General features: G+C 43.6%; 1 protein-coding gene across 1 annotated transcript; it reads right to left on the reverse strand.

Annotated features, from left to right (window-relative positions):
• Window positions 1-8414: 8414 nt before the first annotated feature.
• CMTR2 (cap methyltransferase 2) lies at window positions 8415-15409 on the reverse strand. The gene has a single exon (XM_026856745.1). The coding sequence runs from the start codon at window positions 15374-15376 to the stop codon at window positions 13082-13084; it is 2295 nt and encodes a 764-aa protein (XP_026712546.1). The 5' UTR covers window positions 15377-15409; the 3' UTR covers window positions 8415-13081.
• Between the last annotated feature and the right edge of the window lie 1068 nt (window positions 15410-16477).

Consider the following 16477-nt stretch of genomic DNA (forward strand, 5'->3'; position numbering starts at 1 on the left):
CACCTGGTAATGACAAAAGCAGTAAAAGAGATTCTAACTGCTTTTACTATACCAAGAAATAACTGCTTACTTGCCTGAAGTTTAGAGTGGAATATCCCTTTATCACGCAAAATTAAACTTCATGATGTCCTGGTGACCCTGTCTGACCCATCTTCAAACAGATCACCATTCTGAAACACCTCAGCTGCTTCTCCTGTGACACTGAACACCTGACAAATCTTTCACTGCCAGTGATCCTGCTGCCTCTCCTGATCCATCACATTTTCATCACCACCTTCAGATGCCTGCTGCTCACCAAGGTCAGTGAAGGATGAAGGAAAACAGGACAATGACAACAGTAACCAGAGTAGGGTATTAAATAACTGACAGCAGAACTCTGAAACAGAAGGGACAGACAGTAAGGCACTGCTGTGCACAAGCTTTCACAATGCAAACGCAGTACAGACAGGGTAATAATCTGCTCCTCGGGTCTGGAAAACCCAACCCCCTCAGCAGCAGCAGCAGCACTACTCACACCTGCAAGCTTCCTTTCAGAAGTTTTAAGGTCAGAGGAGCTTCATCTGGATCCGGCTCCAGCCCACCTCCGAGTTGTACTGCCATTTTGAGGTGTTTCCTCTGCTGTGGAACATTCTCAGTATCAAGGCACAAAACTTGAGACCATCATATATGCATGCAAGGTCGGGTGCAAAGCATCCAGACATACATTCCAAAGCTGCAGAGCAAGAAAGTCTTAGCCTCAGAGAGCTTTCAATGAGCACAAATAATACTTGTGCTACCACTTTTCCTACTTAGAGGAATCCTTTCCATCCCCACTGCCCAGTTCACTAAGTAGAAAATACCTCCTGAGGATCTCATCCTAATTGTCTTCCATCTCCAGCACCACCAGTTCCAGGTTTGACATCATAGCTCCCTAGCCATGACTTATTTTAAATGTGGTTTTTAGCGTTGTTTTGCGTTTTACATTCTATATTTGCTGTAGTACTTCGTGCTTCTAGGCTTGCATTTTCAAGCAGTTACAGGCACTAACCAAAAAAACAAAACAGAACAAAAAGCTATTCTAATTGTAACACAAATAGCCAGGGATTTCATGAAAAGTCCAATATGGGAAGGAAGTGAGGAAGGTTTGAAAGACTGCTTTTCTGCAGTTCAAGCAGAGTCCTCAAAAATAACAGCAGAACCATGGAGGTTCTGCAAAGCCTTAATTCATACCTTGCTTTTTTTAAACCCTCAGCTTCACATAAAGATCAGAGTTCCTACCCATGCCTGCCACACCTCCTCAACAGAAGCTTTGAGATAGATGTACCTCTTCCACTTGGCTTGCCAGTAGGGCCCGACTGAAGTAGCATCACCACACCCTTCCCTGCTACAAGTGGGCCAAAAATGAGCATATTGATTTGCCCATGCTTACCACCCAAGACTGTATTGCAGAGGCCTGGGAAGGCTTCTTGGTATAGAGACAGCTCCTCTGAAATTAATGCATCTTGCACCAACAGAGGCTAGACTTTAATATTTCAGTAGGAACCAAGATTTCATGTGTTGGCCCTATTCCAAAAACTTATGCTTCTTACATCACATGCACTAGAACCAAACAAAGCATTATGGTTTAACTAATTTTTTCTGCTCCATATATCTCCACAGGCGAAAGAAATAGGCTTCTGAATTTGAAATGGAATCTCTGAAGTTTCTGCAGAGCTTTACTTCCCAAAAAGCAAATATTTACATCTACTAACACCAGCTGCTTCTTTTCTTTTCTCCTCCATTTCATTTCCGGATGCATTGTCGGTGCATCTGCTCTATTAATTAAAACTGATTTACACAAGATAAAATTGAATCCTTAATACAACCCTTCAGTGGAAACGAGTGACGTCTAAAATTGCACTTACGTCTTCCAAAATTCCCATGTCCCATTTTCTCACCTTTGCTGCCTGTAAAGTGTTTTGCTCTGTTCAAGCCCATAGGGTATTCCAGTAGCTGGAAAAAAAAAAAAAAAAATTCAGCCTAACGTGATGCTCCTGACTTGCTCCTAGCTCCTACCATCAATGATTAACATGGTGGGCACTGAAGGGAATGCAGGTGTCTGGCTCCTTGTTTTCGGGATCTGACCATCTTTCAGGGTCATCTTTAGGAGAGCAAGAAGTGATGATGTAGTTTGGCTTCTCACATGAGCTGACCTTATAGTGCTCAGCAAGGCATAAACCAATGCATAAAGCAAAGCAATACAACAGAGCTGAGGGGCAAGCAGCTTTGCCACTGTGCATCACCACCACTACAGGTGTCCTTCTTCCTCAGAAGAGAGTTACTGGCCTCTGGGGGTTTGCCTGTTGTTAGTATTGGTCTCTGGGGTTTGCCTGTTGTTAGTAACCCAGTGGCAACTTCAGGTCAGGAGGGTGGTTACTGAGCAAACTTTGCCTTTCATTATCACAGTATCTGTGAGAACCTGACATCTTCCAGACATGGTTCAGAAGGGCTTGAGGGGGGAAGAGAATAATATACAGACAGCACAGTCTCAATTTGTACTCCCTCTGCAAACAAGACAAAAAACTCTCTGCAAACTACAGGTGAGGTTCTGCCCATGTTTTTCCCAGTTCCTCCTGTATCCAAACACCTTTCTGAGACCCTGCTGGCTATTTTGACAGAACCTTGCCCTCCCAGTCTCTGCATGATACATCAGCCACAAAGGCCATCTCAGTCCCCATATCTTAATCCTGGTTTCAGTTTCATCTCTGCTGTGAAAAGCCACAGAATTGGAGTACTTAAAACCTCATCTGCCTTCGGGGGAAAGATAAATATACAAGTTGGCTCTAAGACCAGATGGTGTCTAAAGGAAATTATGATAATTAAGCTTCAGAGTTGTAGATTTCCAAGGGACTGCTTCACTCCAGCACCAGACCTCTAGGCCAGTGCAGCAGTTATTAAAATTATAAGTTTCACCACATTTTATTAATTGCTAATTACTGCTTCATTACTTCCACTCATGCTCCTGAGACTGCTGCTGTCACTGTTTCCTTCAGGAAACAGTTCAGGTCACTTCAAAACTGCAAAGAGTGATGTGGTGAGTAAAGTTAGTTGTTGAAATGTAAATAGGTATCCTCAACCACTACGTGTGCTTAGACCCAAAGCTGTTCTGAGGTCTGTTGCATGAGCTAAGCACACTTTTAAATCAGGATCACACCAGAGGACTCAGAAGAGGTCTGTAACTTCTATTCTAGCTCCACATTAGAAAATCCCACTGTCCCAGCATCCAGCCTAAGGAGCAATGGCTGTCCTGTCTGTCTCCTCTGTAACCCGCTGAGAAAGCAGTCAGACTGAATTCCACATTTGAGGCTGATCCACTTCCTATTCAAACTCCCACCCAGAAGTCTGAGCAAGTAGAGTTAGAATTTGAGAATTTGCTCTCAGTTTGCGCACACAGAGCAGTGATACTCCACGCAGAAGGTGCCGGAATTGAAAGCTGGGCAATAGCCACAGCTTTGAGGAGGTTTCCAAGTCTGAAAACCATACTTAAGTACAGAACTTTCACAAAACTAGTCACATAATTAAGAGCCAAACCACTTATATAAATACAAATTCATGGGCTTTATAGTGCTCTGTTTCATAATGGAAACAAAGCATATTTAGGTTTTATTCAGCACCAGTGCTACTAACTGCATCTTAGCCAAAACTGTACTTCTCTATAAATCTAAATTTCATTAACACCCTGGAATAAATTACTTTGTGATTTATAGTTAAGGCCATAGTACTGACAGTTAATAAACACCCAGCCTACGCTGGTATTTCCACGCAAAGTACAAGCTCACCCTAGTTGAGGGCTAACCTCTCCAGGGTTCCCACAGAGCAGAGGCAAGTTTTTGAACTAGCTCTCCTCTCACTCCCAATACGCTAGCTGGAGTCAGATTCCTTTCAGTCTGTGCTAGCACTCAATGCCAGTTCACAGAATCACAGAATTGTCTTGGTTGGAAAAGACCTCGAAGCTCCTCCAGTCCAACCATGACCCTCACCCTGACCGTTCCCAACTCCACCAGATCCCTCAGCACTGGGTCAGCCCGACTCTTCAACCCCTCCAGCGATCCCGGGGACTCCCCCCTGCTCTGAGCAGCCCATTCCAACGCCCAACAACCCCCTCTGGAAAGAAATGCTTCCTAATATCTAGTCTAAACCTTCCAGGGTGCAACTTGAGGCCATCCCCTCTTGTCCTATCGCTTACTACTTGGTTCAAGAGACTCATCCCCCCTCTCTGCACCCTCCTGTCAGGGAGCTGTAGAGGGCCATGAGGTCTCCCCTCAGCCTCCTCTTCTCCAGACTAAACCCCCCCAGTTCCTCAGCCGCTCCCCATCAGACCTGTGCTCCAGACCCTGCACCAGCTCCTTTGCCCTTCTCTGGACACACTCAAGTCATCCAATGTCCTTTTTGTAGTGAGGGGCCCAAAAGTGAACACAGTATCTAAGAGATGCAGGGCTGCTCTGTGTTTTCCAGATGCGACAGCAAGCCTCCACTGCTCAACATCACCATTTCTACCAGCCAGGAATCCTACAGCCATCCCAGTCCTAGGTGCACTAATCTCAAGCGCATCCTGTGCTACTGATCTACTCCACGCAGGGCTCTATCCACTGTCTGTGCAGCTTACAGCATGGTTTACTCAAGCTGGGGACCTCCTATCAGCATTGCTGCAGTAACCCAGGCAGGGAGCCCTGGCTGCTCCCATGGATCCCGTGATTCAGATGTCCCCAGCTGCAGCACTCCTGCCCCACACCCACCCTCCTCTGCTGAACACTCATCTGTCAGAGAGCATCATTATTTGAGGGGACATGTTGCTATTCAGCAGGCGTCTTGGAATGGAGTTTCATTGTGACCCCAAGCCAGATTTCATTACATTTCAACTCAATGGCGCTGCGTTGTGCTCCATTGTCAACCTGAGGCAGTCAACTGATTATAAAGCAAGTATTTAATCACCTTAACTCTCTAGAGATTTAAATAAAGGCACTTCACTACCACAGTCCCTTCATTCCTTAGTCTAATTGAGGTTTCATTACTGCCTAGCTACTGGGTCATTGTTTTGAGGCACAGGAACCTGACAGCTTAGGACCTGGGGGTACCTCCGCATGAGCTTTCATTTGTATCTGGCAGCATTGGTCCATCCATCTCTTAGCTACACAGATAATGACCTGACTTCAGCAACAAATAAGATTTGAATATTGATTTACCTCTCCCTGATATCCACCAATTTAAACAAATCAATTCACCAACAAGTGACAGTCACTTCTCTCTGCTATCCCCAGTTAAGATAAATCAATTTTTTAACAACCAACAGTCATCTCATTTAGTAAAGCACTATGAAGATGCACTTTAATAAATGTGTTCAAGTTTCCTATGGAGGTAAAATATTGTTTAAATAAAAGGGGCCACTAACTGTGGTGCACTAGTTCAAGTATGAGCTGTATTATAGGCAAAATTTCATCTCCCCAGTCTCACTGGGGGACACTGAAGAGCTGACACAACACAGTAAAAGACAGTTTGCTAAATATCTGTTCAGCCAGGGAGAGAGCCGATTAGCTTTGTGCTCAGTGATTTGGCTTAGCTTTCAACACCAACTATTCAAATTCAAAAACTGGCAGGCATGTTAGCGTATTAAGATCTATCGAAATTCAAACCAGATTTATAATCAACCTAGCATAGTGTATAAATTGACTTTAAGGACTGAAGAACTCACGTATGCAGTGTTTAAGGTCTGTAGCAGCAAAATGAAGACATATGCATTTTCCCTGTACTTTCTAATCTACCATTTCATATGTTTTTAGGCACTGTTTTGATACTGTTATATTGGGAATGCAAATATTTCATAGAACCATTTATGAGTGAATACAATTCTGAGCATTTACATGTCCCTATAATTCAGTAAAATCACATTAAACAGTATTTCCACCAAAATCAACCTGACAATCCTAAAGGGCTCCTCCAATCCAGACGCCTGTTTCACTTTCACTTCCAAAGTCCTCACATCCCCTGAGGTACATTTGACATTAACAGCCAATGCTTACAGTCTAGAGTTTCACTAAAACCAAGCGAGGCACCATCCTGCATTTCAGCATACGCTCAACACCACTTCTAGTTTAAAGATTTCCCCAACAAACACCTACTAGCTATGAGGGCATCAGGGTATCAGACCAGCACACATACATATGAATGCATATACAAAGCCAGGGGTTCCACTACTTAGACCATGGGACTCACTTTGAAAAACCTGAGCTGCCAGGGGCTGTTGGGATCCAACTGTCAGAAGGTGAAGAGCATATTCAGCCATAGGCTTGCCAAGCTGGTGAAGAGGGCTTTAAACTCAAACTGCTAGGGGAGGGGAATCCTGTTCCATCCCACTCCTACCAGCCTGATGACAGTGCCAGAAATAGATGCCCAGAGCCTGAAGCAGGGTCACAGGGCAGCAGGAGAGCAACTGTAGAGCAGCACAAAGACATTCCAGCCAGAAAGTCAGCTTCATGGGGCCCAACTTAAATGCCTCTATGCAAACGCACATAGCATGGGCAATAAACAAGAGGAGCCGGAGATGTGTATGGCTGCAAGGTATGATCTTATTGGCATCACGGAGACATGGTGGGATCCTGTGGCTGGAGTGCTGGAATGGAAGGTTACAGGTTCTTTAGGAAGGACAGGCAGGGGAGACAAGAAGGGGGTGTCACCCTCTATGTCAGAGACCAGCTGGAGTGCAGGGAGCCCTGGCTGTGGATGGAGGAGGAGCTGACCAAGAGCTTATGGGTCAGGATTAAAGGGAAGGCAGGGACATGAGACATTTTTAGTGGGGATCTGCTACAGGCCACCTGACCAGGAAGACTGGGTGGACATTCATAAGCCCTAGTTGTCATGGGGGACTTCAACCATCCCAGTATCTGCTGGAGGGACAACACAGCTGGGCATAAGCAATCCAGGAGGTTCCTGGAATGCCTTGATGATAACTTCCTTCTCCTAGTGACAGAGGAGCCAACAAGGAGAGGTGCTGTGCTGCACCATGTTCTCACCAAACTCAAGGGCAGTCTTGGCTGCAGTCACCATGAAATAGGGGAGTTCAAGAACTTTAGGACAGCGAGAAGGACATGCAGCAAGCTCCCTACCCTGGACTTCAGGAGAGCACACTTTGGCCTCTTCAGGGATCTGCTTGGCAGTAGCAAATCTTGCCTGATGAATCTGGGGGCCTTCTACAATGAGGTTACAGTGTTTGTGGATAAGGGAAGAGCAACTGACATCATCTACCTCGACCCATGCAAAGCAGTTGTCCCACATGACATCCTTGGCTCTAAATTGGAAAGACATGGATTTGATGGATGGACCAGTCGGGGGAAAAGGAATTGCCTCGATGGTCACACTCAAAGAGTTGTGGTCAACAGCTCAATGTCCAAGTGGAGAGCAGTGACGAGTGGCGTTCCTCGGGTCAGTGCTGGGACCAGTGCTGCTTAACACCTTTGTCAGTGACACTGACAATAGGACTGAGGCACCCTCAGCAAGTTTGCGATGACACCGAGCTGTGTGGTGTGGTCGACAGGCTGGAGGGAAGGGATGTGCCATCCAGAGGGACCTGGACAGGCTGGAGAGGTGGGACCGTGCAAACCTCATGGAGTTCAACAAGGCCAAGTGCAAGGTCCTGCCCATGGATCTGGGCAATCCCAAGCACAAATACAGGCTGGGTGACGAGTGGATGGAGAGCAGCCCCAGGGAGAAGGACTTGGGGGTATTAGTGGATGGAGAAATGACTATGAGGTAGCAATGTGCCTCACAGCCCAGAAAGCCAACAGTATCCTGGGCTGCACCAAGAACAGTGTGGCCAGCAGGTCGACGGAGGGGATTCTTTCCCTCTGCTCCACTCTGGTGAGACCCCCCTGCCAGAATGCCAGAAGGACCTTGAGCAGGTCCAGAGGAGGCCATGAGGATGATCAAGGGGCTGGAGCACCTCCCCTGTGAGGACAGGCTGAGAGAGTTGGGGGTGTTCAGCCTGGAGAAGGCTCCGGGGAGACCTTAGAGTGGCCTCCCAGTACTGAAAGGGGCTACAGGAAAGGTGGGGAGGGACTCTATTAGGGACTGTAAGGATGGGATGAGGGGTAACAGCTTTAAACTAAAAGAGGGAAGATTTAGATTAGACATAAGGAAAAAATTCTTTATTGTGAGGGTGGTGAGACACTGGCACAGGTTGCCCAGAGAAGCTGTGGCTGCCCCTTCCCTGGAAGGGTTCAAGGCCAGGTTGGACGGGGCTTTGGGCAACCTGGGCTAGTGGAAGGTGACCCTGCCCATGGCAGGGGGGTGGAACTAGATGATGTTTAAGGTCTCTTCCAACCCAAACCATTCTATGATTCTGTGATTCTATGATTCTATGAAATAGCAATATTTAAAACCTAAAATAAAATACTTTCCTTTCTCCAAATAACATCTATTTTCCTTTCTTTTAAAAAAGGTCTTTTAACACTCATTTGCAGACCAAGTGAAATATGCAATAGCCATGTAAACCAACATCCCTTCATCTACTATTAGAAAAATACATACATCCTTCAAAACAAAAGCACACATGGACTAGTTACAAAGCAAAAGCTTCATGGCTGTACAGTCCTGGGGGTTTGCACATGTGCAAACATGAACATACCCGTGTGTACAAGAAAGGTGCACACAACTGATGAACTGTTTCTTCGGGTGGTTATGCCTCAAAGCCTTTTTAAAAGAATTTTTATCAAGGAAAGGCTAGCAAATCCTTCCCAGCTGCATGTTATATGAGCCTCTCCTGGCTGGTGGAAAAGTTTCCTGCATTTATAGGTCTCCTAAGTTCTGCTTGTTATAAGCATAAGTGTCTACAGCCACTGGCTAATTCTTCTAGCAAATTTCATTCTTAAGTCTTGAAATCAGCTCTGGACCCACAAGGAGTCACAAGAGAGGGCTCGATGGCAATCCAAATCATTGCCTAAAGAGTAAGCAATGAGCAGCCACAGGCTGAGCGTTTTTCTGGCATAAACAGCTCCATTTGATCTTTCTGTCAAGTGACTGAAGTGCACAAAGAACTGGAACTAAGGATATCTGCATGGCATTCACAAAAACTGTTGCAAGAACAAGATGGTGAATCCATTACCAGACTCTGGCAAGGAAATTTTAATCTGTCTTTGCTTACTGAAGTACTAAAAAAGAGAGTGATATTCAAAGGCTACGAGGTGAAATTTAGAGGCTCTCATTTAAAAAATGAGAAATGGGGAGAAGTACTGAGAAACTACCTCATTTCATACCACCCAAAATGGTAAGACAAGTTACACAGGATTTCCCCTGCTTTAATATTAAAAATTAAATCAAGTGTAAATTAAAGGGATATCAAAAGATGGTTTTAGGGATGGTAACAGGCACTGAGATGGAGGCACTGAGGCTTTAGCTCACTGGTCAGCCCTTGCTTCCAGTGAAGCAAGGACTCAATGTTATTCTGCATCCTAAAGCAGCCAGCTCACAACCCAGAAATCAGGGTGTGTTTTTCTTTTCTCCTACTTTTTACATAAGGAGTACTAATCCCTTCCCGTTAAGTCCCAAATTGTTTTTCTAATGGAACAGAATTCTGCTACATATCCTACTATTAGAACAAGTAATTTGATAGATCCATCTTAAATTAAGATGAATAGACACCAATTAGTACCATTTTAATAGACTACCGAATTTCATACTGTAAATCTCATTATGTTTTGTAGAAATTAAATTGGAAAGTCAGTGGCAAGAACACATACAATCTGTGCACATCCAGATGAATCTAAATACAATAAAAAATTAGTAAAATTAGTGGCAAGTCTCTCAACTTTAATGGAACTCAACTTTAAAAAAAAAAAAAAATCAGCATTTTCACTTGGTGGAGTACCCAATTCATACAACCCTCATTCAACTGATTTCAAAATGTTATGCTGGCTTAAAACAAAAGATCCAAAAAGTTTCAGAGAAATAAATATAGCTCATAGCTAATCACTGGGCCTAGATATTGGTCCTTCATTGGAAACCTGTAACAGCAGGGCTACAAAATTAAGTTTACCTCAAGTTCGCATGAATCTTAATCACATCATAACCAGCTTATTCTCTCCTCCTCCTCTATTTTTCCCCTGTGTGAAACGTGAAGGTCCTAATTATGAAAACCAATGCCCAGTTCATCTTTGAATAGGTAAAAAAACAACTTAAAAGGAGACAGGGTACTAGGACACTTTATCAGGTGTCACACAAAATCAAATCAAATGGGCCAAAAACTGACAGCCTCAATGAAGGCAGGAGTCATCAGACCCTCTCCACAAAGGTTAATACATTCTTCCCTTTCGTTCTTACATATTCCAAAAGTCACAACAGAAATTAAGTGTCACTTCTCAGAGAAATCTTTGGTCTAATGACAGCTAGGACAATGAAGGATTCTCACAATTAAGAGGACAAGTGTCATTCCTGACTTTGACACTCCTGCCATTAAGACAACAATAATTAAAAAGACTCTCCAAACCACATCCTTTCTTTTTAACAGGAGCAGCTGCGGTGAAAGCATTTCTCCTGTCGTCTGCCCATGTCTGCCAACAAAAAGTTCCAGAGCAAATCAGGCATCAGGATCCACAGGACATTGGGTTTCCTTTGGTTTAGAGATCTGGCTTTCCCCAGGAGGGCTTGCACACATTTTTTTGGGGTTACTTCCAAACAAGAGGGATTATGCTTCCCCACTAGCTCAGTAAGTACACAGTCTTAACTCGCCCAAAGCTTTGTGACCATCTAAAATGTTCTCCCCTAAAAATTTATGGAAAAAGGGACTGATGATACAGGGGATAATGGGATGGGAGGAATTTCATGGAAGTCTGCATAGTTTGTCAGAGGTACACAACAGACCAAGGAAAGCTCAAAAAATAAATGCATTTTCTCTCAGGGTCTGTCAGTCACCTCAGGATTTTACTTTACCTATAGAACAGTAAGTTTAAAATATTAGACTAATGTCAGTCAGAAAAACACCCAAGTTATTTAAGTACCTACTAGATGAGATGCTTCTGGCTACTCATGCCTCCACGGCAGAACAGCACAGTGTAAGCACACCCATGTGCCTGCAATATCTCGTTCACCCCTGCTTTGGAGGTATCTTTGCAAACGCTTCAGCTCAGTGGAAGTTTCAAAAGAATTAATCACCTCTGAAGCAGTGGCAGAGACACAGGGGTGTCTTTAGTGGACAGTATTTTTATCCAGCTTTTTGTCTGAGATAAAGATGACTTCTACAGTTGATCTTTGATACTGTCTCATCATTGTTCTTGTACAATATTTCTTCCCCCCTTCTTTATTCCCATTTTCAGTATTTCATTTTTATACCTCGGTCAAATTCATCTGTCGCCCTGCTTGCACTCTTGAGTTTACAGGTTCAAAAATGATTTACAGGAGAAGCTATTACTGCATATATCCCCCAGACTGTAGCCTCTGCTCCCTTCCTTCCTGGTCTGAAATAGGAAGCATGACTCAGCTTATAGCAAAAAGAGCAAGTTCATTTAAATAAATTCAAATGGACAACGGCCAATCCCAGAAGCTTTTGTTAGGTAGCTTCTATTTACATGCAAGTATAAAAAGCAAGATTTTTAGAAAATGTTATGAATTAGTCAGACCTAAGCCACCAATTCATTCACCTATCAAGTTCTTCAATAAAAAATGAACTGTTAAATGCATTAAACTCTGCCCCAATCAACGTGGCAAGAAAGCCTATTAAATGTGCAGCACCTCCAGACAAAACAGATTTTCAGCAGTACTTTTAATTCCTTACCAGTAATCAACTATCCTTCAAGCTCCCACATTATATAATTAGAAGTGCTTCCAGAAGGTGACTGGTAATTTATCAGGAGAGTAGGTTTTCCTACTTGCTAACTCCATTCTTTTGGCCTTTTTCTCCAAGATCTTGCACCCATGAACAGCAAAGTCATTTTTCCTTTAAACATCATTTCTCCCTCTGAGCAGGTTGTTCCATGTACACTACAAACTTAAAACTAAACATTAATACACAAAAGTTAAGCCTCAAAATTCAGCACTCAGAGGATCAATATGGAAAATAAAATTTGACTCCCTTAAAGGAACAGTCAGTTACCAACTTCATCATTTTTATCCTTAAGGGGATCCAACTGAAATCTTAATCATACCTTCCCAAAGAAAGTTATCACATATTTCTTCAGCTTAATGCTCCTCCAGCAGTACCCAAAGCATTTTTTGATACACAAATTTGTGCACGATCACATTTTTAGCCTGAAAAACACGTGCATTTCCTCATTAATAGCTGCTGCAATAGACAGATGCAAGTATTCGCTTTCACTCAGGAGTCTCAAATTATTTTAAGGAACATCCATAAGCCACTTAAAAATAACGTTCTAACAGCCCATTCATTGATGGGGAGACAAAACCATACAATAACTTGTCAAAAACCATACAGCCTGCTGCTCTTCACATAAACAAAATGAAAACCAAAGAGCATCTAACCCTGGACACCACTGCTACTGCCTACAGGCTGTCATTTTTAACCCAGCCTTTGTGAGACAGCTACCTGCTCACAAGACACTCATCCCTCAGGTCTCACATCAGGCTTGCATACTGCTGAGCGTTCTGGCCCAAACCTCACATTTTGGCTTCTACAAACGCTGGAAAAGTACACAGGTGTGTCAAAACTCCCACATTTTGCTCTGCAGAAGAGTGCTAATGTCACACAAGAGGGTCCCCCATTGTCTGGCCTGATCCAACAGGTACAAATCTCCATAGCACTGCTCATCACGAAGGCCACACTTCTGACCCAGGTGGTACACAAAGGAGTTTGCTCAGAGAGCGTTGTGACAGAGGACAGACAGTTTCACCGCTTCAGTCACTGTCTCTCCCAAGTCCCCCATGCCCAAGATTAAAACCTCAGGCTACTGTACGACAGGCCAATATGGTATAAGTGGGATTGATAGCTCAAAACATCCTCCCAACAGTCACAATGACACACCAAGGTTTTACAGTAACATTACCTCTGCATTAACAATGTTTTTAACACCTTCTAACTGCCCGTGAAACAAGATCTAGCAGCAGCAACTTGCTCAATTCTATTCTAAAGTGAAATATTGCTAGTCATTTGCTGCTGTTTAGCTTGCACAATCAAATGGAGTTGTCTCTTTGCAACGGCTGTGTTTAAATCCCATAAGAAGTCCAACAGTTTGCTCTGGAGGAGAACCTCCATAGGCACAAACTGCAAGACCTGCTGGGGAGAGTCTGACACTAGTAAAGAGCTCATCCGTTTATTCAAATGCTGCAGATATTCAACAACTGGATTTGGGAGGCCTCGGTAACCAATGCACAGCAAAGCAGCACTAGTCCTTAGAGGCTCATGGGAGGTTGGACAAGCAAACGTGACGCATCTGAAACAGCAATGCAGTATAAAGACCAGGCCAGCTGTGAAGCGTGTAAAGCAAGAGAGAATAGGCAAAATCAATGCATCTCCTGTTGTAAGCTGATTCAATGAATGCAGAACACACTCCAAAAGCTGCTGCTGGTACTTTGGTTCTCCATCGTAAAGCAAAGAGAAGCTGAAAGTCAGCAGTGTGGCTGAGTCCAGGAGCTTTATTTCCATACTGGGTTGGCTTTCAGTATCACAGAGGAATGGAAAGTCCACCACAAGGCACTTGAATTGGTCACCACATCTTTCATTTAGGACTTCCTGATGACAGCTGGAAAGGTCAGACACTTCTGCCAGTATGAGTTCCCCAGGAAGAACTTCACAGGATTGACAAGTCTGCAGCCTTTGTCTGCTTTTCAGCCTCTCCTGCACCAAGTTGTTCATAGCTTCATTGAGATTTTCCAAAACTTGACCATCACAAAACGGAGAACATTTTACCACTGGTAGTCTTTTGCCTTCCAAAATGTACCACAGGCTACACTCAAGGTTACAAGACAATCCTTCCAGGATGCACATTTTTCCAGCATTATTTAAACTATGTTCTTCAGCCCAGTGATTAAAATAGCCCTTTGCCACTTTATCATTCCATGTAAGGGTTTCCAGCATCTTCCTTTCATTGTAGGTACTAAAATATTTGTTTCTTTGTCCAAACCATTTCGCATTCATGCTGCATCCAGTCTGAGATTTCTTGACAAGCCAGTTATTTCTGGCAATGGGTTTCATACGAAGTCTTTGCATGAAGAACTCTACTGCACAATCTCGTAACTCGTTCAGTTTCGTCTGCTCTGCTTCTTCCATGCGCTCAAAGAGATGGATGTTCTCAGAGATGGTCTCTATCTGGCACTTGTGAAAGAACATGCAACACTCTTCATGTATTTTAAGAAAAGATTCCGGTAGCATATGCTGGGGAAAAAGTGCTTTGTTGACCATTTCTGTTCCAAAGTTCTGTATCATCTTAGAAAGCAGCAGATGAATGCTTTCTCTGCCCATATAACGAAGACAAATCACATAGGCCTCTGAGTTTCCAGCTTTGCTAGTGGCTGGCTTAAAGACATGGACCTCCTCAAAAGAGCAGTTTAGCAGAAAGAGCAGATTGGTAGAACAGTGTTCAAACAGTGTGAACATCTTCAAAACAAAGGAACCTCCAGTGCCCAGGATCATTAAAGCAGTGACTGTTTCACAGTAATGAAGGGGTGAGACAAGAGCCTCCTGTTCTCCTGGATTTCCCTGGCAATCAAAGCTGCCATCAGCAGTTACCAAGTGAACTGTGGCCATATTACTCACAAAGTTCTGAAGTCCTGTTAAATGTTTCAATGTCATCACATCACCAGTGTTATCTGGGCCAAAGTACCACCAAGGCAATGTATTTGCCATAAGACGGTCATCCATGATCATTATAAGAGTGTCATTTGCTTCATGGTATGGGTTTAAAGTATTAGCTACCCAATTCCAGTCGCATGGGACATGGTGGGATTTCAAGTAGTGATTGAGACTGGCTATAAAAGCTCCAGGTGCTTCACAGAGGTGGACAGAATTCAGTTCTCCTTCCTGAAGAGCTTCTTCGGGGAGAAGAGGAAAACTGCACAGGATCTCATGAAACTTGCACCATGCCTGTGTACACAGCTCAGCATTCACAGATTTCTTCACATGAGGAATTATTTTCCCTGCTTTATTGGTAAATGAGGTATGCTGATGCCATTCATCCAGGTTCTTATCACTCAGCTGATTCTTCACGTCATTCATCGAGTCCTTCAGAGCCTGTAGTGAGCTGAATTCCTTGTGATCACACGTAAAAGCATCACTGGGATCTGGGAGCTTCCATTCATTATTCACTGGCTTAGTGTAAGTAAACTTCTTTTCAAAGAGCTTCTCAATTTCAGAAAGAATTTCAGGACTGAACTTTTCAAGGTTTCTAGTCTGGTCAACATAAGGCTTCTTACATTTGTTCATTCTTGGATTGATTCACAATCTGGAGAACAGCACAGGAGAAGAAACAATGTCACTCCAATCATACACATATATAAATAAGCAGAGCTTTTTTTAAAAAAATAAAAAATTTCTCATGTTTAACCTCTGTGTTCTAGAATATGAGAGAAATGTTTCACAGAATCACGCACCAATGAGGAAAATAAATGAGGGCTATCCTGAATAAGGCTATTTGGAAATCAGGAGGTCCAGAAGTTCAATCACCCTTCATGCTATTTACACAGAAAGCGAAGAAGAGCTGGCTGCTGCTTCAGCTCTCCACTGGCCTTTAAACACTGTGCTCACTTCATAGGTCTAAACACTTAAACACAAGTATCTCGGTCACAAAAGATAACAGACCACAAGTGACACAAATTAAACAGGTGGCACAGAAATCTTTTCATCTAATTATCATAATATTTATCCAAGAGATCGAAGTATGAAGAATGAGGATCCCCAAGCAAAGGCAGCTTTGAGAGGGAGCAGACCTGCTCCTCAAATTTCCCAAGAGCGAACCCTCACGTCTCTTCCACCTAGCCCAGTGTGATGTTGGGAGAGCCCCCACAGCCCAAGCATCCTTGCTAACAGCCCCTTAAGCTGAAGGTGAGGGGTTTAACACCAGCCTGCAAGCAAAATCTTTCCTGTGCTCAGCATTACAACTCCCTGCCAGGCCTGTGCAAATCCTTATGCCGTGCTCTCCCTACTGGAAAAATAGTGATGAATCCATGGTGAGAAAAGACTTTCTTGCACCCATGGGCAATGCTAACTCATGCTTGATGTTAAAGAAGAAAGGAGTGCAAAATGGTGTGCTCTCAGAGGGTAACAGCAGACTAACACAAGCATACTTCACACAAAGCTAACAAGTCTGCTGCACAGTCCAGTGCACAAAGCACACAAGGCAGAAGTTGGGCTCACTAATCAGAAATCAGCCAGCAATCTACTCAAAACCAAGATGTTCATTTAAGCAAAATAATCAAAATTACCATAAGAGACAGGAAATCCCTCACTGTATCATTCCCCCCAAACTATCTCATTTCCTCAGAAGCAAAATACAGTAAGCTTAAATGCTACAAAACAGTTTAGTGT

The sequence above is a fragment of the Athene cunicularia genome, assembly GCF_003259725.1.
Source record: "Athene cunicularia isolate RWA chromosome 11 unlocalized genomic scaffold, athCun1 chr11_part1, whole genome shotgun sequence".
Taxonomy (NCBI): Eukaryota; Metazoa; Chordata; class Aves; order Strigiformes; family Strigidae; genus Athene; species Athene cunicularia.